Consider the following 24,413-nt stretch of genomic DNA (forward strand, 5'->3'; position numbering starts at 1 on the left):
TCTCGGCGCGGGCCCTCTTAGGCTATAGCCGCTACTATCCTAAGCGGCCGCGGCCCGGGCTCGCTAGCCCGGGCCTAGGGTTATAGGTAGTAGTCTCTCTCTAAGGGCCCGACTCGCGGGCGCTTCTATTTACCCTAGCTCCCGCGTTATAGCCGCGTAGCCGTAGTTACGTCGGCTTATCGGTCTATTAGTTAGTAGGGTAGGTAATGTCCGGTTGCTAGGCCGGGCGCTAGTATAGGTTGCTCTTAGGTAGGGCCGGCTAATCGAAATTCGGTTAGCCGGCTCTACTAATCGTAAATCGGTTCCTATCTAGCTACGCGACTTCCCGATTAAGGGCGCGGCGGCCTATATTTACCCTCTATCTCGTAGTTACTAATTACGCGCGCCCGGCTCGCGCCTATATATACCTACCCTCCCCCCCCGGTTCTATACGTACCTCCTCCTATCCCTCTATTATCTATCTCTTTCGTAGGCCTAACTACTACCTCGCCCGCCTCGTTTCTATAACTCTAGGTCTCCTTAATACTATATCTAGTTCGCTCGTCGTCGCGTTATAATATCTAACTAGGAAGCCGACTTAGGTAGTAGCGGCTCGCCTCCTTTAAAACCCCCTCCTTATAAGAAAGTCGCTATAATAGCGGGATCGGAGCGCTCTATCCTATATTTTATATATATTAGGCGTCTTACTAGTAAGCTTACCTATAAGTCCTTCGCCGGCTATTAGAACTAGTCTTATATATATTAATCTTAGCTTTATCCTAGGTCGGTCCTACCTTTAGTATTTTTACTAACTTTAATAGCTATAAAGGCTAAAGCGTATATCGCTTACGCTAACTTTAACTAGTCTTATTACCGAGTAAGTAACCCCTTCCCGCTATAGTACTATTTAAGTTTAGTACTAATCTAAGTTCTAGATTACCTTTAAAAGCAAGGAGGCCGCTAGTACCCTCTACTAGGTATAGTCTAAGGTCGATAGCCCTTCCCTTATTAAGGGTTTAGTATAAGAGCGCCTTTATCGTACTACTCTAGAAACTTATATTCGCGCTAGTCGGAAGGCCCCCGCTACTAAGGGTAAGGGCGCGTTAGGCGAGTCCGCCCTTAGTCTAGCTATAGTCGCTAAGAATATAAAGACGCTCGCGTTAGCCTTTACCCGTTTTATAGATAATACCCGCTATATATACGAGTCCCTAGAAAAGCACTTAGGTAAGTTTAGCGACGCTATTAAGACCTTAGCCTAGGTCGGGCCTAAGTCGCTTTTAGTCGCCTAGAAGACTCTTACGGCGGTTAACGATCTTACTAACTATTTCTATCCTATTACTAGCGACGGCCCTAATATAAAGGATAGCGGCTTTAATCTTACTAGTCTTACTAGGCCCGTTCTAGCCCTAATCCCCGTCGATAAGAAGAAGGGCAAAGGTAAGGGTAAGGCGGTAGCCGCGTCTAAGGCCCTATCTAAGGCTAAGGCTAAGGTATCTATGCCCGCGGCTATCGTAGAGCCGGCTTAGGAGCTAACCGCGTTTCCCTCCGACGCTAAGCTATAGCCCGGTAGTTCTCCTAGCGCCGAGCCCGCCCTAAAGCGTCCCTATCTTACGTTGCCTACTAATCCTACTAATGCTCCTAACTTCGTCTAGTAGCGTCTTTATAGCCGTCGCGGTTCGGTCCTAGCTAAGATTATTACTAGTCTTAACCTCGATTAGATCTATAGTTATAGTATAGGCCGTAGCGAACGCCTCCGTGCCGCCGCTAGTATAAGTCCTACTTTAGTAAAGACCCCGGTCGTTACTCTATCTCGTAAGCTAGCCGTCTAAGCTAGCTTTAGTTCGGGTTTAGGGTTAGGTCCGTTCGGTTATCGTTAGGGTTCTTATAGCGGTAGTAGTCCCTATACTCCTCGTAAGCCTTAGGTTACTCCCTCCTATACTCCGCGTACTACCTTAAGGGGGTCTCGTTATTCCCGCCGCGATAACGAGGCGGATATTACTACCGACGAGCTAGGCTAAGGTCGTAGTTTAAGGGGGGCTAGTTATCGGCTCTATCTTAGTTTAGTTCTAAGTTAGGTCTTATTTAATTATAGTCTTTTAGTAATAGGTCTTATTCTATAGCTATTAAGGTCGGTTTAGTTAGGTTATATTAGTTTTATTTAGTCTATAGTTTAATTAGCGAGGTTTATGCTTAGTCTAGGTCTAGTTTAGTCGAAGCTATAGTCCTATAATCGTAAGTCCTCTCCCTTTCTAGGTCGCCTTAATAAGGGAGGTAGTTAGCTAGGGTAGTCTTAGTCGGGGCCGCTCTATCCCTAGCGCGACCCCGGTTCTATTATCCGGTATATCTACGTATAGCCTCCGAGCTAGGTCGAACTAGCGAAGCCTACCTAAGCGGAGGAACTATTGCGCTAGCGGCGCCGTAGTCCTTTTCCCTTAGAGGCCTACTCTTACGTTACCTATATCCCGGGCCCGTATTAAGAGGGACTCCCTCGCCCTTACCGTTAGTAGATAGTCGATTATTATATAGTAGATAGTATCCTATCTTTATCTATAGGTATATATTAGCGAAACTATACTAAGGACCTATTAGTTAAAGAGGAAGTTATTAAGCCCGATCTTTCCTATATATATCTAGGTAATTACTATACTAATATACTTAGGGAGGCCCTTATAACGGTCTAGCGTTATCGCCTTATCGAACTAAGGCGGGAAGTCGGCGGGGTAGAGGGTAGTCCGGTATTATTAGATCGCGTTTTCCCTAGCGTTCTATTAGGCAGCCTATTCCTCGTTTAGCCTTTTAAGCGACTTAGCTTTATCCGGGAGGTCGTTTATTCCTATCTAGCTCCGGACCCCCCTTATCTCCTCTATAAGGGGGGGTCTACTTAGAGGTAGTGCCGCCGGGGGTCTGCCCTCTCTCTAGCGTCGCCTCCTTTTAAGTATACCCGCGACCGCGTTAAACGCGCGTTAGATTTAGCCTAGGAGCCCTAAGTCTTCTAGCCTTTAAAAGGTATCTATTATTCTTTAGTTTAGGTAAAGGTCGATTAAGGGCACCTACGCCTCCGCTTTAACTTAGTAGACTAGGGTCGCGCGGTAGGCACCCGTTATTACCTAGAGGTAGGCTAACTAGTCCTAGGTAAGGTCCCGCGCGATTCTATATAGTTTCCCCCCCGCGGGCGTTATCTTATAGAATATAACTATAGCGTAGGAGATTAAGGACTAGATTACCTTACTATAGACTTCCCTAGCGCGTAATAGGGTATAGCCCTACGTAGACGCCGCGAGCCCGGTTAGGGCTATAGTCTAGCGCTTTAACTTCGCTTAGAGTTATTTTAGGTACGCCTTCTAGTATAGTTTCCGGTATACCTAAACCCTTAGTAAGCGGGCCTCTTAGACCGGGGTTACCACGTTGGCCTTAAGGCATACTAGCGTCGTTATCGCTTATCTCCTTCGTATAAAGTATATTAATTCGCTCTTCGACGGTTCGAAAGTAACCGCGAACTTAGTCGCCTATTCCGCGTATACCCTCTAGGCTTCCTTTAAGCGTGCTACCGTAATAGCCTCGTTAGGTTTAATACTAACTATATTTATATCGTTAGCGAAGCTAATAGTATAAATACTATATATCGTGCTAAGCCTTTTATATAGGGGGGTTATATAGTATAGAAATAGGATTAAGGATAGGGGGGAGCCCTAGGGGACTCCCGTCGGTACTTAAGTTAGCTCTAAGGTCCTCCTATTAAAGTAAAGGGTCGATCTCTTATCGCTTATAAAGCTCTATATTAGGCTTATAAGCTACCTAGGGTATCCCCTAAGCTCTAGTTCCCTTATAAGCTTATTATAGTTAACTATATTAAATACGCCCTTAATATCTAGCTATAGGAATAATACGATGCCCCTCTAGGCCTACGTCGCGCGTACTAGTTCCGTTACTAGTAGGATCGCCGCCTCTATAGAGCGTTCCCTCCTATTCCTTATTTATCTATCTAGTAAGATGCCGTTCGCCTCTACTACTCCTACGATCTTCTAGGCTAGTATCTACTTAAGTACTTTTCCTATTATAAGTAGGAGGGAGATTAGTCTCTAACCCCCTACTATATAGTAGGCGTCTAGCCTCTTACCTAGCTTCCGGATAACTACTATATTCGCGCTATAGAACCGACCTAGGAAATATAAGAGTCGGGTATAGGCGTTAAAGATCGTAGCTAATCGCTAAACTAAGGCTAGGCTATACTTCTTAATAAACCCTAAGGGGACGCTGTCTAGACCCGCCGCTTTCTAGCTTACTATCTTACTTAGCGCCCCTACGACGTTAGCTAGCTAGATCTATTAGTTAACTATAAGGGTCGCCTTAGCTATAGGCCGGGGTAGCCCTTAGGTCGTGCCGGCCTCTAGTAGGAAGAACTTAGCGGCTAGTAGCTAGGCCTTCCTTTTAAAGGTTTCCGTTAATTAGTCCTCGCCTTCCTTAACTAGCGGTAGGATATAGGTCGGTTTTAATAATAGCCTACTACGGAGTCTTACCTACCTCTTTATATTCTAAAGCTTAGTATTATCGGCGCTAAATTCCTTTAGGAACTCGCGCTAGTAGGCCCTCCTCGCCTCGTAGACAGTCCGCTTCTAAGCTATAGACGCCTTATATAGGTCTTCTTAGTTCGCCTTATTCCTTTCCTACCTATACTTCCTCCTCGCCCTCTTAGCCTCCCTCGTCGCCCTCCTTACCTCTAGGGTAAACTATACGTTGCCCCTAAGTAATGCTCGCCCCTAGCGCGGAACTATAGCTATCGCGATCTATGCTAGAGTAGCGAAGATATAGTCTAGGTCCTTATCGATATCCTTAAGCGTCTAGAGTATTAGCTAGTATAGTCCTAGCCGGGACGTAGTCTTAGCTTCGACTAGCTTTACTTTTACTTCTTTTTACCTTAGGGCTAGTTTAGGTACCTAGGCCTAAGTATCGACCTATAGTATAATAGTTTAGGGGATATAGTCTAACCCGGTTAGGTCTAAGTTAGGCTTAGTATACCGTGTTCCGGTCTCTAGCGTTGCCTAAGCTAGGTCGATAGTGCTATCCCTTTAGCTATAAAAGAATCTTATATACTCCCCTCTCGGGGTAGTAAGTTTAAGTTATAGCCTTATCGCCTCTTATATAAGTTATATCGCGCTATCTAAGGTTCTATCGTATCTATCTTAAAGCGGGTAATAGATATTAAAGTCCCTTACTATTACTATAAGGTACTCTAGTTCGATTACGCTTAGGTCGCGTAGCGCTCTTACCCTCGCGGCCCTTAGTAGTAAGTAAATCGCCTATAGTCTAGTACTATCCCCGAAAATTACCTCGCTTTAGTCTAGTCTAGACTAGGGCGACTAAGTCCCCGGCCTAAGCCTTTTATATATATATAACGCGTACCTCCCCTCCTTATAGACTAAGCTATAGGGCGCCGCTCTAGGGGGGGGGGGGCTGCCTCTTAGTATAGCTTCTACTTCCTATAATACTATTAAGTTAAAGCCGGCCCGGTAGTAAAGCGCTAACTAAGCTAGCTTATATCTCTTTTATATATTCTAGAATAGTACTTTTAGTTATATATAGGTAGGGTTAGGGTAAAAGGGGTCGTCTATATAAGGAGGGAGGCGCTCTATCTCTTAGCGCTTCTCTATTTACTATACCTACGAATATTATTTATACTCGGTTCGGCCTCCCTAGCCCTACTAGCCGGCGGGTGTCTCGAGCTCGACCTCTTATCCTAGCGCGGTCTACCTAGTCCCCGCTTCCGGACTATAGTCGATTTAAGAACGCCCTAGGTTTCGATAGTAAGGAGTACCTATTACTTAGCGTATATCTAGGTATTCGCGAACCGTTAAGGTTATCGTAAGTAGTTTTCCCTTGCCTTTTCCTAGGCTTTATTCGCTATAGGGTAGGTCTAGGTCTATAATAGGTAGTCCCTTTAGTATAAGATATAGTTATAAGGGATTTTACCCTTCTTAGCCCTATATTCGTCCTCGCCTTTATTATATACTATGCTCCTATATTAGCTATAGAGTTATATCGATATATATCGCCTAGCGATATAGCTATATCTATAGTAATTATAGCACCTCTATAGTCGGACCGACTTATTATAGGGTTTATATCGGAAGATCTATACTTCGAGGACTAGGCCTAGGTCGTAGAGCCTATTAGCCTCCTCTAGGCTACCGACCCTAATAAGTATAGTTATCGCCGTCGATATCTTAGATCGGGGGCGTAGCGCCTAGGCCTAGAGGACCTCGACTTTATTTACTTTTATAATCTTATAGAGTAATCGCTCCCTATCTACCGTCGCTACCCTTAAGGGGACGTTCTTTGCGACTACCGTATACGCGCGGTAGGAGATCGTAGCCTCTAGTCTAAATATAGCCTTAACCTAGCCTTAGTCCCTTTAATAGGCTCTCGCCGCGGTATTAAATATAACCGCGATATCTCTACTTTAGAGGCGCCTCGCTACTATAGCGCTCGTGGCTTTTAGGGCCGTATTTACCGCCTTTACTATATCCTTCGGTTCGCGGCTTAGGATTTCGGGCGGTGCCTTAGTAGGGACTACGATAATCTCGCGTTTATAGCGCGGTAGGACTTATTTTACCGTAGCTTCGTATCGGGTCGGTCCCTTAGTCTCGGCTATAACCGCGGCCTAGGTTCGCTTAGGGCCCCCTAGGCCTAAAGCGATGCTTAGGCGGAGTTCTTCCTTAACTGCCTCCTTAATTATATCCCGGATTATCGTCTTAAAGCTCTTATCCGCGCGGAGTACCGCCGACGACGCGCTACCGGCGCGGCTCTTCGCCCTAGAGAGCCGTTCGACTACTGCCTATACCCTACCGAACTATACGCTTAGGATAAAGCCCGCGAGTTCGTCGTATACTGCTTTTTCTACGGGGTCGCTCGGCGCTTAGGCCGGTATCGCATCGCTGCTTTAGGTTTATTAACTCGCTCTATTAGGGTATATAAATTTAGGTAGCGTCTCTTCGCGCCACGCGCTCTAATTGAGCCCGGTACGTCGAGGGCCGCTACTATATCTACCTACCCCTTAGCCTCGGCGTAGTATCGTTACTAAGGGTAATTAATACTACTAAATTAATTCCTAGTATTAGTTAGTATTTTAGTCGCGATATATACCCGCTATAGGCGTATATTAGTTTCGCGAGAAGTTTTAGTACTTTATATAGATAAGAGCTTTAAGATAACGATCTAAGAAGTAATTAAGGAAGTAGTTTATAAGGAAGTATTAGTTAGCTTCTTTAAGGATCTCTTCTTACTTAGCTAGCTATAAAGAAGCTAGTAGGTTCCTAGTAAAAAAGGCTCCTAAGTAGGCCGTATAGGTCTTCCTAATACGGTTAGTTATATAGCCCCTTAAAGGAGCTATCGAGGTCTTAAGCTTTAAAAGCTACTACTTAAGAGTCTCTTTCTTTTAAAGAGAGAGTAATTTTATAGTACTAATAGATTCTATTATCGCTATATATATAGTAGTTAATAGCTTCGTTTTATAAAGGTATTCCTTATAGTAAATCTCGTAGTTACTTAAGGTAGTAGAAAAAGCTTTTTATTATATAGAGGTTAGCTTAGAAAAGAGGGAAGCTCCCTCTATAAAATCTATTATCCTAGGATAAAGAGGGGGCTTAAGAGGGTCCTACTTATTAAAGAAGACTAAATTATAGATAGTTCTATCTATACGAGCCTATAGCTCCTTTACTTACTTATCCTAATCTTAGGGCTTTATAAGAATCGTCCTATAGACCGTAGGGATAGTAAAGTCGTTTTTCGATATCGTTATAAGGGAAGGGTAGAAAAGTTAGCTAAAAATCGGCTTTTCTAGTAAGAGGGGTAAAAGGGAGCTATAAAGGATATAAGAAAGGTGCTTTTTATAGTAGCCGGAAGGTATAGGAATTCTATTCCTCCTAGGCTTATAACTCTCGCGAAGAGAGAGATAAGAAGTATATATAAAATATATAAAGGTAAAATTAAAAGTAAGGTATTAGATAGGTAGGGCAAAGAGATTTAATTCTTATAGGGGCAGTAATAGAGGTAGGGGAGTAATTATTATATTGCCTTAATTATCCTTTTTTCCTTTATCTAACGCCCCTCTTTATACCTGTCTAGCATCTTAAATAATAAAGAAGATCCTACTTAAAGAAGCTACTAATATCCTTTTAACTACTAAGCTTTTTACCGGTTTTTTTACCTCCTTTCTAGCCGTTACCGGTATATCCGTCTTATCTCTCGCTACTTATACTTCCCCTTATACCCCTACCCTCCTTTCTATACCTCTTTTTAGCTCCTTCTTCCTTCTTCTATACTAGGTGTTTTTAGCTTCCTTAGTCTCTCTTATTAAGGGATATCTCCGAGAACTACGAAATTAAGCTACGCTTTACGAGAATATACGCTAGCCTTTTAAGCTAACGCTATAGTAAGTAAGATAGGAAGCGCTGCCTTATAAGCGTAGCTAGTATATATATATTAATAATAACTATTATTATAATAGCGCTTAACTTAGTTAGTATAAAGAAGCTCTTATAATATATACTATATATAAAGAGCTATATAGGCGGCTTTAGCTTATACTTAGCGCTTATATTTTAAGAAGTTAGTAGAAAATAGCTACTATACTTACTAAGTAGCGGACTTATAAGGGTAGTAAAGGTAGAGGCGGGGGTAAAAGGGCCGGGCGTTATAGGCGGCGGTAGGGATAGCGTTGTTACCTAAAAGGGCAATATAAGGGCGGCTAGTATAGTAAAGGTAAAGGTAGCGGCGGTAGGCGCGGTCGCGGGGGCGCGGGTAAAAGCGGCGGTAGCGGCGGAGTTATCGTTAGCCGTGCTTAGTATAGCGTCGATAAACGACTCTATACGCTTTAAGAAAGATAAAAAAGGAGAGAGAGAAGTAGATATATCTACTATAGAAGTTAGTATAGCGGATCGCGGCCTTTTACTTTATAAGATAAGGGACTTATTAGTTAAAGTTATTATTATTACTATTACTATTATTATTACTATAGCTATTCCTATAAGTAATTATTAATAGGGTAGCTTATATAACTAAGAATAAACTAATACTTTAAGTAAAGTAAAACTTATTTATTACTATTATTACTATAGTTAAAAAAAGAAGAAAAGGAAGGAAAGGAAGAAAAAGGAATGCTTTTTTATATACCCCTTAGTAAAAGAGGCTACTTAAGGCTAAGGGGATAGGTAACCTAAGGCTTATATAGGTCTAAGCTAGCTACTAGCCGCTTAAGGGCGTATATAATAAGTCGCGCCCTTATTTATATAGCTTACTAGCTAATAGGTATAAAGCTAGGTACTAGCTACTTAGGTTAATAAGCGTAAGGATAATAGGGCTAGTAAGGCTAATATAATTAATAGAAAAGGGTAAGGTAGAGCTAGCGGTATAAGGAGCCTAAGGCTTAATTATATAGAAGCTATTAATAAGGTAGTACTATGCCGCGCTAAAGGGAGGGTATTATATAAATATCTAACTATTATAGGTTATAAGCTTAAGCTATAGCCTAAGCTATATAGTTATATATAAAGGGCTAGATCTTATATATATATATATATATAGGCTAGCTATATATAAAAGAGCTTTATATAGCTTATTAATATTATCTTATAAACGGTACCTATATATATACCTCTACTTACTCTATAATACTTTTAAACCCTTAGCTAAGTAGTACTAATACTTCTTAGCTAGTTTAGCTAGCTTAGAATACTTTAAGCTATAGCTCTTAGCCTTTTATACTAACGGCTTTAAAGGGTGCCTTAAGGGGTCCTTTATAAAGACTAACGCTTACTCTTTTTATAAAATACGCCTAGAAAATAGGCTAATTAAGGTATACTATAAGAACCTAAGGCCCTTAATTAAAGTAGCTAATATAAAGCTATTTATAATACTAAGGGTCTTAAAAGACCTAGCTAAAAGCCTTAGCCCTTAAGGCTTAGCTCCCTTAACCCCCTTATAAAGGCCTATATCGTTATAAATAGCTAAGCTACTATAAGAAAGGTTATAAGTTTCTTAGACCTAGCTATATATATTAAAAAACTCTTATTTAGCTTAGAAGCCTTTTATAATATATAGCTATACTAGTACCTTAGCTACCTAGGGATCTTTAGTAATAAGCTAGCTAACTAGCTAGCTAAGAGAGGCTTAGGAGCCCTTACCTAAGGGACCCCTTTAGTCTTTATTAGCTACTTATAAAGAAAGGTCTAGTAAGCTACTAAGGACTATTAAAAGGGCTTTTAAGCTACTAAGGTAGCTAAAAGCCCTAAGGCTAAGGGCCTAGGTAAGTACTATATATCTATTTAAAAGACCCCCTGCTTAGCCTTTAGCCTAGATAAGGACCTTATAGGGAGGCCTAGGCTAACCTTTTTAGCCTTTTACTAGGTCCTCTTTAAGGCCGGCTTCTTATTTTCCTTCTTAAAAAGGACTAATAAGGTAGACTAAGACGACTACCGCTATAGCTAAGGAAGGTATACGGCTAGGCACCTTATCCTAAGGTGCCCGAACTATAGGAGGGAAAGAGAGGTCCTTTATTAAACCTCTACGAGATAGAAGGAGGCCCTTAGCTTACCTTTTTTCTATAGCTCTAAGGAAGGAAGGGAAGCCCTTCTAACCTTCTTAGCTAAAATAGAGATAAGAACGGCTAAGTAGCTCGAAAAGGAGTAACCTAGGGGCCCTAGGGCCCTTAGGGGGGGAAAACACCGCGCGGGAGGAACTAAACTAACCTTTCCTTTATCTTTACTTTTATAGCTACCCTTTCCCTAATTAGTTATAAGCCACCGGGCTCTATAGCTAGCTAGGACTACTAATAGGGGCCTAGGTCCCTATTAGCGTCGCCATGGCCCTAGAGGCTGCATGCGAGTAATGATATAAAAAAAAATAGAAGCCTCTGGTCGCTGCGCTCCATCGACGCAGCGATAGTGCTCGCAACAGCAGAACGTCGAGGGCCACCATCTCCAGCAGCCGCGACTTGACAATAGCACCACTCTGCGAGAAATGGCCAGGGATTTTCGTTACTTGACGTGCCTCTTGCTGACCATCGATTGTTTCGCTCTTGCGGTACCAAAACTCCGGCGATAAGCTCCTTCACCCAGGCGCTCTTGGGGACAAGCTCTCTTCCTCGGCAGTTTAGCCCACCCGTGCTCGAGGAAGTCATGTGAAATGAATCCAGGTTCATAAGGGTATCCAGGGCTTCCATGCCGTGTATTGCACGAGTAGTGTATGTTCTAGGACCAGCTCCGCCCTATTGATTAGAGGATCCTCGGTGTGCCTTGGAGCTCCCTCGGATTGTCATTAAGTCTCCTTTGCTTACCGTTTAAGACGTTATTAGAGGCATGGCCCTGCCATCACTCGGGGCTAATCATCTCCTCACTTGATGTGTCCAGGCAAGTTCATCATGCATCGGCCGTTTAGGACTCGAGACTACAGTTCGTAGGGCCAAGTCGAATCTTCATACGTCCATCATCCAAATTTTGGTCCAGTCTCTTTTTCCCGCCTGGGGTTGTCTATAAATGCAGCCTAGAGAAATCTCCATACCGCCTAATATTCCACCATCCAGCTCGACTTCGCAGTTGAAACGCCTTTCACTCCTACCGACACTCTTGTTCCTATGTGCAAAACTTTCTTCTCACGAGTCATCATGGAGTCTCCGGCTACTTTCTCTGCATTTCCTTTTGGACTTCCTATGGCGAGGCCGAAGGGACAGCCAGATGACAGATTTTGCGAAGTAGGTGACTCCTCTATCAGTTTAACAGTGCTGTTAGGGGGCGCACCAACGAGATAGGTGATAGTCAGAGGAAGCCATCCTAGTAGATACCCGAGGAGCACTCCATTCCTGCGATGAATAGAGTGGACGCTCATCAATACTGATGGCCAAGCTCTATTTGAGCGTGGTGATAGCCCGGAAAAGAAGGCTTCTTCACCTGTTCGATTTTAGAGGTAAGCACCTTGCCCACCGTGAACGTCAGCAATTGCCGTGGTAACGGAAATCTGTAAAAGGACGGGGTAAAAGCTTATTTTATGGCAAATAAGCAGCCTGGATTTTAGCAGCACACTGAGACGATAGCCGAGTGAGGTAGCCCGAAGAATGTTCGGAAACTTGCCGGAAGCATGACGTGCGTTGCAAGTCCCCGCCAACTATTCACCGGCGGCCTGGTAAGTATTTAAAGATGTCCTGAAGCCGCGCGCGGCTCTATAGTGTTCGAAATGCGAGATTGTATTCTCTGCTTTCTTATTTTTACGTCGCTCTCAAGCCGCCGCATAGATATCCTTCTTGGCAACTTGAACCATGTCTAGAAAGAAGGCCTTTTCCGGAACAGAGACCGCCAGGCCGATTTCCTGGGCGGAGTGTATTGCCCTCGCAGTTGCCACAGCAGCCCAATTAGGGACGACACGGATACCATGTCCATATCCGAACCTTGAACCTCGGGAAGGAATAGTATCCCTTCACTGTATTTTCGTGGAAAACTTGGTTCTAGGCCGCAATGATAGTATACCCCTTCAATCGTTTTTCCATTGGACTTGCTGTCGGCTGTTGCCCCGACATCCACCAGGTCGTAGCGAATGCACTCATACTCGGTTGCATGAGTCCGCCACTCCATAGCGGGCCGAAGATCGCCTCTAGTTATTGATTTCCGTCCAAGGGTCAAGTGAGGGAAGCGAGTGTGAGTGTTCTGGCGTTCTTGTTCCTCAGGGGCGTGTGAAGACTCGGCGACATATTTCGACCCGGAGCCTGCTGGCTTTGTCTGCAAGTGGAATTTACCCTCTTGCTCGGATAATAAAGACCTGCTTCGATTAACCAGACTGCTCGAAGCATTTCGAACTGCGGGTACCTACATGCAAAGTTGCTGTTCTTCTCGCCCTAAACTCCTCTCCCTGACCAGTGCTCTCAGCCCCTGCGGATCAATATCCACCAGATATCTGACGTCTCCAGTAACGTGATTTCCTGTGGGTTTCGACATCATGAAAAGCCTGGCTCTGAACGGACTTCCGCCGACAGTCAGACCTCGCGTTGCCGCAGTATACTGCGCCGTGACGTCGTATATCTGTAGATGTGTTGCGTCGCTCCTGTGTCTTGGAATGTACAACACTCGAGTCAGATGGGCAGGGACCGGGCCGTCCTTGGCGCCAGCAAGGGCCTCGATTTCGCTCGCGGTTCGGGCTGGCGGGACGCAGTCGCCGTACAGGGGATAGCTGGTCATGCCCAGAGGAAATGACATTTCGATCTGGCGCGGTGGAAGCCGAGCAGAGGATTTCAAGTCGAAGGTGAAGTGACTGCAGGTAATTGAAACCTTTATGGGTTTTGGGACGAGGTGTATCTAGGAAGTACGTATTGTCTACACTTTCAAGAGTGATAAGAGCGGACCATTATATACGTCCGTCTGCACGTTCAGGACATATGCATGCGCATGTGCGTATAAACTACCACGAGCGAATGCCAGAGTGGCATGAAGCTCGCCTTGCTCTGTTGCGTAACGGGGCTTCCACATCAGTCGGAGGGTCCAGTCCAGTAAACGGATCACAAGCATCTTCTTTGTCATAAGAAACATGAAAATGCCGGCCTGAAACTCTCTTGGCGACCCCCTCAAAGAGGAAAATTTGCCAGCCACTATGGAGTGCTTCGCCTCCCAGCAGATGGCTATGTGCCCTGTTTTGGTCTAGGCTTCGTGGCACGCGTTGTTTCAGTTGGGGACTTTACCAGACTCGGATGCATGGACAGCACCGTGCGTCATGCAGAAAGGCAGAGACTGTTGACTCCTGTCAGCATTGACGCAAGTCGCACCATTCATCAATTCTGCACCATTATTGTGGAATGTCAGCCGACGACTGATGATTATGCATGCTACAACTCAAGCGCCTACAGGTATCTGCTGTGTCCACCTGCAACACAAGCACGGTACCGAATTCATTCTAAAGCACGCTTTGAAGAGCAAAGGTGCACATTCTCTCTCGGCTCGGGCCGCCAAGTGCTTCATGCCGATCTACAACGGCCGGAACTAGACTTAGAAGAACAGGTACGCGTGCTGTGGAAGGTTGGTGGATAAGGAGCATGTCTATAACGCAGTAGCGTTGGCCAATGTCAGAAGGCGGTATACTGGACTTGAACTGGTCGCACCAAGAGAGAATTTGGCACCAAAGGCATGGCTACTACTTACAAACTCCATCCAAGGAACGTTGCGCAGCCCTCGCGGATTCGTCCTCCTCTCTTCCCACACGTCGGTTAGCAGCTGCGTCAGGGCGTGATGCGGAATGCCTGTCGACTCTTTAATTTCGTCAATGCACAGACGGACATAATGCATCTGGTGGAGCGAGGCCGCGTCGGCTCCGGCCATGAACAGCGGGAAGAGAAGCCGCTTGTAGAAGCGAGACGTCCTGGGAATAGTCGCGGCAATGTCGAGAATGGCAACAACCGAGGCCTGTATGCGCTCGTCGGTGCAAGGAAGTGCAAACGTGTCGGGCCATCGCATGACCCTAAGCAAGCAAGCATGGCAATAGGCGTCTGCGAGCAGCTTCCACTCCGGTTCCGGGGTCGGATACACGGCCTGATCCGAGTCCCACCCTCTGAGAAACGTCTCGGTGTCGTCGAGAGTGGCTTGAAACTGGGCAGTGGAGAGGCTACCCTGGCGATGTGCTTTGGCGGCTTCCAAAGTGAGGCCGATTTGGTAGAAGATGGAGGGGTGACAACCAATGAAGGTTTGGAGATGGAGACTGCCGTGATCGCGGACGCATTTCCGTACAACATTTGAGTAGGCGAGCTTTTCAGCACCGCTGAAGCCCCTGAGCATGTCCAGCCTGAGAATATGATAGCAGTGTATCAAAGTCAGTAACTGCGGATGGAGACCAAGGCTCTGCGACTCAACCTACCATGCAAGCGTGACAAGAAAGAACATGCTGGCCGTGGTTCTTCGCGGGTAGGCCGAGGGAGAGGCAATTCTCGAGCACAAGAACGCCATACCCGTGAGGTGTGCTCCGTGTGAAGACACACCCGACTCGCAGATCTAAATATGCATCCGGTTGTCAGTAAGTGACAGGCGTGCAGAGCCAAGAGGAAAGGAATGCAGGGGGGGGGGTAACTTGCGTCGTGGAAGACCAGCAGTACAACCATGGCAAGCACAAATTCCTCCTCTGCAGCTGTCAGCCCCTGGCTCGCTTCCTTGAGCAGCAAGAGTCCTAGGCAGACGAGAGCGTCTGCTCTGTGTTGAAGGCCGAGTGTCGTGGCCTCCGGAATCGTCTCCTCGGCCCTCGAAAGCCCCATATGACAGGCGGACAAGCCTAGCAACGCGTGGAGGACGCCTTGGTGTTGGTGCGCCAGGGGCAGGATGTGGCTCCGAAATGGGCTTCCGCTGGCGCTGGCGGGCATTCCCAATTCCATGGCGAGTTTTTCTTCGACTGATAGCAGCGTCAGAGATGAGCACGTCCAGCTAAGGAGACCCGTATCGGAGCTCACAATACGTAACCAAGACGTGTCTCTCGGACAAGATACGACCAATATCCTGTACTAAGGGCGTCTCGTGAACCGTGCCGTCGGGTCCGGAGGGTGACGCCCCAATCAGGTCGCTCAACGGCTTGGCCAGCTCAACCAAACCTGAAGCCGCCTCGATTGAGAAGCTCAAACTCGGTGACCGAGGCGGCGAGGGACCAGAGGCCCCGGTGCTCGGGTCGCGCACGCCACCGCCCCGCGTGGCTCTCGTCTCCGGCTCACTGGTCGCTGCTTGCTCAACATGTCCATCCTGGCTGTCATCGGCCTCATCCTCGAGGCCAACAGCAGCGTCAGCTTCGTACGACTCGTCGCGTACGACGCTCGGACTCAACGGCGACGCTGGCTGGGGAGCGACGACCGGGACGAAGCGGAAGCGAGGCGGGTAGCCCTCGCAGTGCAGATTCTTGGCCAGGCATGTCTTGCAGGCCGGCCGCGTGCGGTCACATCGGCGGCATCTCTTGCGGCATGTTCCGCAGGCCGGGGCTGATGATTTAGTGACGGGACCCGATTGTCCAGCGTCAGCACTGATGTAGAGAGAATCGAACACTTGGGTCAGGCTGTTTTACTTGCCCTTTCGAGTTCGACTTGAGCCTCGAGCCTGGATGTAATCAGCTGGCATGACTTCCTCGTTGGGACGGGTTCACCAGCTGCGTGTGCGTGGTGAGATTGGCTGGCAGAGTCACTGGTGAGCTTTAAGGGGGGGGTCCGCGAGGCTAGACCTGGAACGAGGACTCTAATGCTTTGTCATTCTGTCGCCAAGCAGAGAGAGAGTTGGGAGATTTGCCATATTGGGTCAAGTTTGCATACTCGAGGGCGCATTGGATTCGTCAGTCAGTCGCCAAGCCACCCGGCTCCGTTAAGACTCCATTCCATTTTAGGTCAGGCTTCTATTCCCCCAAAGGCAGTGCGTATTTATATTTGCATTCGGTCAGCAATATTTAGATTGGCAACTTTATTCTCCCTTTTCTTGGCTTCCATCGTCAGATACTCAAGAAATCTTCCCTCAACCAAACATATTTCCGTGCCCGCCGTGTCCGTCTCCGCCACCGACATGAAGTACAGCTCTCAAGTGCAAAGGGTGGCGGCCGACACTCCGTTGGATGACATCCTGTACCTTTTGAAGCGTGATGGCGGTGTCTTTATCAAGGGCCTCGTCTCCCAAGCCGATGTTGACAAGGCGTATGCGGAATGCCGCCCCAAGATGGAATCCAGCACTGAGTGGTCTGGATCCTTCTTTCCCAGTCAGTCTAATATCTTGCCAATTAATACTCAAAGGGGCGAAACTCCGCCGACTGACCCTCGGCCTGAATAAAGAGGAGACGGCGCGAGCAACCTCGGTGTTGGCCCTGAGTCCCACCTATGCCGAGACGCAGGTCATGAACCCTCTATACCAGAGCGTCGTTGACCACTTCCTCACCACTCGCACTTCGTACTGGTGGGGGACTGAGTGGAAAGAGTCCGTGTCCAAGCCATACGTGCACTCGTGCACCGCCATGAGCATCGGCCCCGGCGGCAAGGCGCAGCCTCTGCATCGCGACGACTACATCAACCACAATGTCCACGAGGACATTGACGAGTGGAACGACGAGCGCGACAAGAACCGCGAGTCGGCTGTGGGCCTGTTTGTTGCGGGATGCAGAGTCACCAAAGAGAATGGGGGCACTCAGTTTATTCCACGCAGTCATCTCTGGTGAGTCGCTTGTGCCTGCTCTCCGTGAGTCACTCGACATTTGTTTGAGTTGGTTCAGTCACGATATATGCTGAACATCGGTTATTATTCCTGTCAAACAGGGGCACCGAGCGAGGTCCCCCACGAGTAGATCAGTGCATCTTTGCCGACATGGAAAAGGGCGATGCCTTTCTCATGCTCGCCTCAGCCTACCACGGCGGCGGCACAAACTTGACCACGGACCAGGCCCGTCTTATGTTTGCCACCTTTTCTGTACGAGGCCACCTGCGGCAGGAGGAGAATCAGTTTCTGGCGGTACCGCAGGAGATTGCCAAGCGATATGACCAAAAGACTCAGGCCTTTATGGGCTACTCCATGACGGATCCTGCCTGCGGATATGTCGACCAAATAGACCCCATTTTTCTTCTTCGTCCAGAGTTGAAAAGAGGGCCATCGGGTTTTTGAGATATATATATATATGCTGCAATGGCGGCTAAAGTTCCAGAACTACACGTATTCGGGGCGTCTTCTCAACAGTAGATGGAACAGTTTGAACGTCTGAACGAAGTCAAAATACCTGTAGCAATGCTTATTAAATATCTGTGGATAAGTTTCGATATCTAGGCGAGTGATACATCAATAATCTGACCTTGCTAGAACAAGGTGCTTACTTTAGGCTGCTACTGATCCCGCTCTTTCGAGGCCGCGAATCATTGACTGGTTCGTTTTCCGCTTTAGGAACAAGCTTCCACTTGACGGTAGAGTCATGCTAGATGACTGTCGAATCCCTTGGCATCCGTTTCTATTTAATTGCTGACGACAGACCTGCTGCTTCCAGAACCAAACACCCCCCTGGACAGCATCTTTCCCATGTCTAACCTAGACTTTTAGTTTGGTTCTTCCTTCCCATTCATTCTTTCGCTGCATCACCATGGCTTTAAACGAGCTGTCACAGCATGAGCTGGCCAAGGCCGCGAGTCTTGCCCACAGGCCGCAGTGCGAAGATTACGACAAGATGATATCCGGGATGCTGTAAGTCTTTGGCCTTTTCACAAGACTCGTATTCAATGACAACGACTCAATTGGCCCAGATACGACTCCTTTGTTCCTGAGCTTAAGCACAGCCGCTACAATGCTCGTGTGGCGTGTCACAAGTTCAACAATCACATTCCCGGCGATGCCGATGCGAGCTTCGATGGCCTACAAAAGGCGCGAAGCGATATACTCGCTGGAGTACTCGGGCATGTGGGAGACGACGTGTTGGTCGAGACACCATTCCATGTCGACTATGGATGCAACGTCAGAGTCGGGGCAAGGTTCTACGCCAACTTCAATCTCACGATCCTCGACAGTGCTCTTGTGCACATTGGCGACCGCGTCATGCTCGGCCCCAACGTCACCATATCGACGGCAACGCACGAGGTCGAGGTTGCCAGTCGCGTGGACAACATCGAGTACGCCAGGCCAATCACAATTGGGGACGACTGCTGGATCGGGGGCCAAGTGGTGATCCTCCCCGGAGTCATCATTGGTCAAGGCTGCACCATAGGGGCGGGAGCCATCGTCACGAGAAATATCCCGGCCTGGAGCGTGGCTGTCGGTGCTCCGGCCAAGGTTGTGAAGAAGGTGACGCCGATGAACCCGAGTTTGGCATGAAGTGGTAGACTGAGATAAGTTTACTTGCTCCACTTATGTCTAGCTCAGAATCATTTTCTCTGTGAACTCGAGTGTGGCAGGGCTGAGAGTGTTGCAACATTGGAATCCTTGTCACGCCTTTGAAGATCCCGACGCTGTAGCCGGGGACCCACCCATTGTCCTTTTTATAGCTTTATGCAGTCATGGGAGAAGAGGAGTTGCCATGATATAGTGGAAGAGACAGCAAAAATAGAACGCCCATGGTTGTCTTTATGTATTCTGCTGTGGGTAGCAATGAGAAGCATGTGTCCTTGGTAGGCCGTCAAGTGATGTGGCTGAGACTGCTGACTTTCAACAGAGGGATACTAGAGTCCAAGACAGAACCACGTTGAACTGGACCAAACAAGCCAAACTGCTGGAAATACCGGTGTAGATAATGTCGCTGGGGCTGAGAAAAGGTGGAACAAAGACAGCCATACTCCAGGTATCATTCCGGCACGGGCTAAGGAGATTGCTCCACCACGGAGATCTAGGCTGAGCTGAAATGAAGACCTGACAGGCATTACGGCTTCATGTCGTGTCATGTCTCCATCCAGTCTTGCGTGAAGCTCACTTATGCCCGGAAACCAGTCGTAATCGTCCTGAATTCCCCCTGGTCCATTCCGTCGTCGGACACATTGCCCCGTTGAGTCTTCTCCCAATCTATGCCAGACCTTCTCGGTTTCCTGTTTGAAATCAAGTCAAATCTCAGGTGAAAGTGGTCAATGTGTGTCGGGACGGGCTCCGAAACCCGACAAGTGATAGGCCAACGAGACATGGTTAAAACAAAGACAGGAGGCCAAGGGACTCGCTTCTCACATAGGATAACTGGGATGTCCTTAGGTTTACGGCGCGTTTCCTCCAACCCTTTTGGCAAGCTACACTAGCGCAGGAGAAGTCATATTCATCGTTGAATCAGCTACTTCAAGCTCTGGGCATTTTGCTCAAGCTTTTTAAAGATGCCAAAGGAAACGTTTAAACGACCTTTGTTGAGCACAGAATTTGATGGAGCTAACTACCTTATAGAAGATGTACAGCGACAATCAACGTCTCATCCGCTCTATCCACGTAGACTGGCTTGTTATGATGAATGCTTGGCCATGATAGAAAGTATGGACAGACCTTTTCCATAGCTCTAAGAACGTATAGTACCGTTAAGGAAAGGAATTCGCGAACGGTTGGCCGAGTTTAAACTTAAGGCGAGGTTTGATTCTAGAGAGACGTACCGAATTAGCACGCCGCCAACATTCAGCTAGCTCATCAGCCGGAACATAAGGAACTAACATATGGGATTGGCGCCAAGGCCTTGAATGAAGGAAATATAGGAGCTTCAGGTCCCCGACTTCCACAGTTAGTCATGTAACACTGTGCACAGGATTCTCCAGGCTCAATCCAATCCCATTCCTCTTTCCCAGTATTGCAATTTTCATGATCAGTGCAAATAGTGGCACCGAGGAAGGAACTTGGCTCCCATCCAGGCGGACACTGAAGTCGCCCGCCATGTTAGCGGGCTGCTAACATTCAGCCAGCTAAGCACCCTCGCTCGGACAAGCATTCGGTGGTGTACTCATCGAAAATTTCAACAAGGCAGCACGAGCGACTATAACCTGGAAATGGCCCCTGCTCTCATAGTTATCGAGGCTCCCGGCCCAATTCGGGCTTTTGGACCTGTTCATGATATGTACGCTTTAATTATACAGTTAACCGAACAAGGTTCATTGCACAAGCCAAGGATGGAATGCTCCAACAATAACACAGGAGAATGCCACCCAACCTGCCGCGGTCAGACCTGGCGTCATCACTTGTCATAGGCCTGACATAGGTCAACAGTACAACGCCCGCTCGCGGCTCTACTAGCACGAATGTCAGTTTTTTGGTCTGTATGAGAGCTGATCCAGTTCAAGTTGTTTTAATTCCTAGCTGGCCTGGCTTTCCGAGAGTCTTTGACGTCAATGTAGCAAGCCCAAGTGGTTTATCCAGCAAGCTGAAACTCTAGAATGTCATGACAGCACTTGGGACTCCGTGATGTCAGAGGAGTGACGCCGCCCAGATGCTCACCACGCTGCTTGTATGCCCTCCACCAGTCCGACTTACTGTCGGGGAGCCGTGGACCGTTTCCCAATGCAGACCTCTTGCAACACCGACTTTCCGAGGCTGATGGAACATATAATCTGAGTCTCTCTACACTCCTATTAACCCATTAAAGGGAAACTTTCCAGCCCTCTTCCACTTGACAAAAGAGATGCAGACTTTCCATCCATCATTACACACGCAAGCCGGCAACAGCTCCTCTGTTAGCTGTTCAGAACGCTCCTGATCATTGCCGCTCGTCGCATATGAAGATTCTTCAGATCCGGCGACCTGGCCAGGTTGGCATCACCCACAATGTCAGCCTCCAGCTTGTCCAGCCCGAGCGCAACCGAGGGTTTAGCTGAGACATCAGGGTTGGCAACGAGTACATTTTCCAGAGTCTCCTTCGCCAAGGCAATCTCCATTGAGAAGTACTTTCCCAACAAGAGGCCGAGCGTAGCAGCATATGCCGATTTGCCCACCTCCTCGACTTCGGCTTCAAGCGCGCAGATGATCGCTGAGGTAGATTTCCTTTGCTCGCTCAGCTTGTCCAACTTGTCCTTGGCGTCTTGCGCCTTTTTCTTCTTTTGCTGGCTTTTCCTTGCACTCTCCTTCTTCCTGTCCTTCTCTAGTTTCTCGTGACGTGCCTGGACCCGCTTGACGATTTCCCGTATCTCCTGCAGCGGGAGGGTGTCGTCCTTGAACTGACTGCACTCTGCCGGGCCGGGCTCGCTGCGACGGGACTCGCCTGACGAGTCGTACTCGCTGCTGGTGCGACTCGGTTCCGGACTCGATGCGCTGCGCTGCTGTGATGGGTTGGCCGCCCTGGACACGGGCACCCTGGGTAGTTCCATAGTCGCACGTTGCCAACGTACTTGAGGTATTTGAAGAAATTGGACCGAAAACGGCTGTCGCGAGTTTCAAGGGTCACTTGGAGGTTTTCAGAAGGGCAGTCTCAGGGTGGCTTCAGTTGCGGAGGCCGCTTGATGAAGACGTCCGCGAGAGTTGGTGAATATTTATAACGAGGACAATACCTTTCTCGGGAAGGGCATATGACACTTTTCATCCCAGAAAAGTCGTTTCGCGTCCTGTCCTGCGGTATGAGCTGGTGGGTAAATCGAGAAGTGCGCGAGCTGTCCTGTAAGCGTATGTAAACAGCGGATGGACAGTTCATGAACAGGCGGTAACTGTGTGACTTGCAAGGCTCTCCTTAGCGGCTCGCTGGAACACTCTTGGCAGCTCGGAGCACATTGGCTCCTTCAACTCCGCCTCCCCGGGATATGCGGCCGCGTTGGCTGCAGGGTTGAAGTCGAGGCTCTTGGTTGCCAGGGAACCCAACTCCATTTACGATATATGATCTCTGTACAACAGCGGTGCCTATTAGGCCCACCGCTTTTGTTCGGTAGTTGGAAAATGGATGGTATTTGAACAGATAACGTGTGAAAAGTCCTCTTGCCAAGGATGGACACGTTCTCAATGAAGCAGTCTGTTCAGCTACAGGCCCGTTCGGCGCCGCAATACGGTATGAAGTGCCAGGACGAAGTTGAACAGTCAGAGTGCAGGCATGCTTTGTCTCGGTTGGGGTCGATGCAAACCGACTCCTGTGGCAGAACAGTATTCGTACATGTGTCCTTTTGCCCCCATGTACATTTACATCACGATAACCACACCAGGCAGCATTTGCTTACGCTTGTGTGCCACAAAGACTGCTCCCACCAACGCCTTGGCGCGTTGGCCTCTTAATCGTGAACTGACTGGCCTACCTACCTCGCTACAGGGTGACTGACAGCCAGGATGCAAAATCTACGACAATGCCCCCCGTTAGCGAGCTTTCCAGGCTTCCCTGTTCCTTCCATCGAACATTGAACAGGCCCGGTCAAATTGTAAGCGTTGTCTGAAAGTCTGCAAAACACAGGCTTCCTTTATCTCGGCGCTAAAGGCACCCGCGCCCAGCAGCGGTGGTGGGCATCGGGAATGGCATGGCCATCGCTTGTGAGAGGCGTCAGGCCGGCTTGCCTCCTTTTAGGTCACCGCATGTCGGCTGCTCGCCACAGCAGGTTCCCCCACAGACCAGTTTTCTTGTACAAATTCCTTGCTGCATTGATGACATGCTCGAACCCGAGGCGGTGTTGCTCCGAAATCCGCAGGCTGCGGCACCCTTGGATCCAGATGTGTCGCTGAGGAAGCCTGTCGCCATGCAGACCGCTAACTATCTTGTCCGATGCGCAAGCTTCACCAAGCCAAGGCGCAAGAATTGAAACGAAGCTCCCACCGTTGACGACTGCGTAGATTGGACGACTAAAAGAAGAGTGAAACCATGAGGGCAATATAGGAGGTTTGAAGAGAGCAGTGTCTGACGAAAGGGCAAACTGTCTGTCTCGCCATGGCAGCGAGGGAAAGGTCAATCCGCCCAATGAAGACCTTCCAATGAAATATACAGGCTTAACAAGTACTGCTGTCCTCTGTAAAGAGGAAAAAAAAGGTCACCCAAGACCAACAGCAAGAGCGCCCTCAAATATCGTGAAGGAGCCTCGGCGAGGTGGGAAAAAAATTGAGACGATCTAGTCAGGACTCGAACCTGAAACCTTTGCCACCGGAAAGCAACGCGCTGCCATTGCGCCACTAGACCGCTTCTATCCTCGATGAACCCGCAAGGGCTAAACGAACCGGTTGGACCCGCTGTGAAAGTGCAGTCTCTTTTTAAATATATATTGCTTACTGTTTAAGTCTCACAGACCCTGTTATGAGCCGCGCCCAAGTCAAAGAGTCCCTGAAGAAATCAGTCGTTCTGCCTTTCCATTAGCTGAATTAATTTGATAAGGCGGTTGCGGACCGGGAGTTATCCTGATTAAACCCGCTTGCAATCATGCATTCTAAAGTGCAGTAATAAAGGACCGAAAGCATTCGTGGTCTCGTTCATGCGTCCTCGGTGGTACAAGCACTGCGCCAAGGAGTAAGACGATCGAGTCGGCCCCGGGCTCCGACAAGGTCCGGATCACCGCCCGTGAAATCCGGGGTACGGGAAATCCAGCGGCATAAGCATCTCTAAAAAGCATTGTCTTTCAAGACCAACGACGCACCATCTGTAATGGCTGAAACAATAACACACTATTGGGAATAGCCGACGACGCAGCCTGGGTACCAGCACACGCCCTGAACACGCCCAGCACATGCACTTGTTATTTTCCCCTGGCCCTTCTCCGCCTTCACATGTCGACTACACACGCACACACACACACCTCCCCAGAAATGAGACCTGCTGCAAAGAAGGGACGAGGCTTCAAGGCCAAGCCTGCATGGACCGCAGCCTTTCCGTCTCGTTTCCTCGCCTGGTTGCGGCAACGTCATCGGCCGGGCCGTGTGTCTTGCCCGCAATCATATGCAAAACGACGACGTACGGTGACTTTCTCGCGTGGCTACGTAGTCCATCAAACACCCTCTCCGCTTCCCTTGTTTCGCCGGGCCCCCGTGGCAGCCATCGTCTCGAAAGCCCCCCTTTCCGAGGCACGTGCGAGCTCGAAAGCC

General features: G+C 48.1%; 4 protein-coding genes and 1 non-coding gene across 5 annotated transcripts; 2 read left to right on the forward strand and 3 right to left on the reverse strand.

Moving 5' to 3' along the window:
* Positions 1 to 14,074: 14,074 nt before the first annotated feature.
* On the reverse strand, positions 14,075 to 15,367 carry HRG_01160 (fungal specific transcription factor domain-containing protein; the record flags this gene model as incomplete). Its single annotated transcript, XM_044859631.1, has 4 exons — positions 14,075 to 14,089; positions 14,151 to 14,787; positions 14,860 to 14,993; positions 15,074 to 15,367. 4 exons carry the CDS (start codon positions 15,365 to 15,367, stop codon positions 14,075 to 14,077), a joined length of 1,080 nt encoding a protein of 359 aa, XP_044726031.1.
* A 1,159-nt stretch (positions 15,368 to 16,526) lies between these two features.
* On the forward strand, positions 16,527 to 17,609 carry HRG_01161 (phytanoyl-CoA dioxygenase (PhyH) domain-containing protein; the record flags this gene model as incomplete). Its single annotated transcript, XM_044859632.1, has 3 exons — positions 16,527 to 16,716; positions 16,790 to 17,165; positions 17,267 to 17,609. The coding sequence occupies 3 exons, from the start codon at positions 16,527 to 16,529 to the stop codon at positions 17,607 to 17,609; spliced, it is 909 nt and encodes a 302-aa protein (XP_044726032.1).
* A 466-nt stretch (positions 17,610 to 18,075) lies between these two features.
* Positions 18,076 to 18,800, forward strand: HRG_01162 (maltose acetyltransferase domain-containing protein; the record flags this gene model as incomplete). The annotated part of the gene is made up of 2 exons (XM_044859633.1): positions 18,076 to 18,176; positions 18,236 to 18,800. The coding sequence occupies 2 exons, from the start codon at positions 18,076 to 18,078 to the stop codon at positions 18,798 to 18,800; spliced, it is 666 nt and encodes a 221-aa protein (XP_044726033.1).
* A 2,312-nt stretch (positions 18,801 to 21,112) lies between these two features.
* On the reverse strand, positions 21,113 to 21,742 carry HRG_01163 (uncharacterized protein; the record flags this gene model as incomplete). Its single annotated transcript, XM_044859634.1, has 1 exon — positions 21,113 to 21,742. One exon carries the CDS (start codon positions 21,740 to 21,742, stop codon positions 21,113 to 21,115), a length of 630 nt encoding a protein of 209 aa, XP_044726034.1.
* A 1,703-nt stretch (positions 21,743 to 23,445) lies between these two features.
* On the reverse strand, positions 23,446 to 23,517 carry HRG_12042. The gene has a single exon. It is a non-coding gene; the product is annotated as a tRNA-Arg (tRNA).
* Between the last annotated feature and the right edge of the window lie 896 nt (positions 23,518 to 24,413).

Source organism: Hirsutella rhossiliensis (assembly GCF_020360975.1).
Source record: "Hirsutella rhossiliensis strain HR02 chromosome Unknown scaffold00001, whole genome shotgun sequence".
Classification (NCBI taxonomy): Eukaryota; Fungi; Ascomycota; class Sordariomycetes; order Hypocreales; family Ophiocordycipitaceae; genus Hirsutella; species Hirsutella rhossiliensis.